At 24.1% G+C, this 1,174-nt stretch overlaps 1 protein-coding gene across 1 annotated transcript in view; it reads right to left on the reverse strand.

Moving 5' to 3' along the window:
- LOAG_18800 (CMGC/MAPK/NMO protein kinase) overlaps positions 1 to 1,174 on the reverse strand; it is a gene marked incomplete at both ends in the record, with an annotated part of 6,955 nt that overhangs the window by 512 nt on the left and 5,269 nt on the right. The window contains 3 exons of the mRNA XM_020451462.1: positions 71 to 231; positions 420 to 560; positions 851 to 1,036. Of these exons, the coding sequence (XP_020304753.1) occupies positions 71 to 231; positions 420 to 560; positions 851 to 1,036 (488 nt within the window). The remainder of the gene's footprint in view (positions 1 to 70; positions 232 to 419; positions 561 to 850; positions 1,037 to 1,174) is intronic.

Genomic DNA, 1,174 nt, shown 5'->3' on the forward strand with positions numbered 1-1,174 from the left:
AGAGAGAGAGAGAGAGAGTAGAAAGAAAAAATTTTGAAAAATGAAAAAAGAAAAAAACATTCATTCATACCTAGTAAAAGTTTTATATGAGGCAGAGTTTGGATTAATTGTAAGTGCTACACCAAATGGTGGTGCACGTTCGGTGACAAATCTGTACATTCGATCTCTTAAATCAAACATTGACATACGTGACAATTCTTTCTCCCATCTTGGATCAAATGGATGTTCATGCTAGAAATTTAAAAAAAATAAGATAATATGAAATTTATTAGAAAAAAAAAATTTTTTTTTAAATGAATTTTATACAGAAATTAATCCTTCGTCTTCTTCTTCTTTTTGATTTATTTTAAAATTGTTGAAATTTAATTTTATATAAATTAAAAATTAAAAAAAAAAGAAAAAAAAGAAATAATACTTACAACTGGATCTAAAATTTGTGAGAAAATTCGTACATTTGATGGTGTTGTATAGCAACATGAACACATACATGAATGAAAACGCATACGACCTTCATCCAAATATCGATGACTTAATGCTACATCGACTGTGACACGTTTTTCCTAGAAAAAAAAAAAAAAAAAAATTTTTGTAGAAATTTTCTTGCTAAAAAATTTTAAATTACTCAATTGATATATTTATTAAATTTCAATTCATTAGTTTAAAATTTTATAAAAATTATTTTGCATTAATTGATTTTTTTTTTTTGAATTTTATTAAATAATAATGAATGAATGAATGAATGAACTAACCGTTCAATTCATTAGTTTAAAATTTTATAAAATTATTTTAAATTAATTGATTTTTTTTTTTTTTTTTTTAAATTTCATCAAATAATAATGAATGAACTAACCGGATCAAATGTTACCAATCTAGTAAGTAAATCAGCTGCATCATCATTCCCTTGTGTTAATTGAATAATTTTTTGTGAATTTGGTTGTCGAAATGGTGATGAAAGGATATGTTTTCGAGCACCATCACATGCTGTTTTCATTTCTTCTTCATTTGGTGTACCCAATAAATCAACAATCATATTTAACTATAATTGTATAATTTTAATACTAAATTAATAAATTAAATAATTTTGTTAAAAATTTTAAGGATAGTGATAAAAAATCAAACATACAGAGAGAGAGAGAGAGAGGAAGGGAAGGAGGAGAGAGAGAAGTAAAGAAAG

The sequence above is a fragment of the Loa loa genome (genome assembly GCF_000183805.2).
Source record: "Loa loa unplaced genomic scaffold supercont3.541, whole genome shotgun sequence".
Lineage (NCBI taxonomy): Eukaryota > Metazoa > Nematoda > Chromadorea > Rhabditida > Onchocercidae > Loa > Loa loa.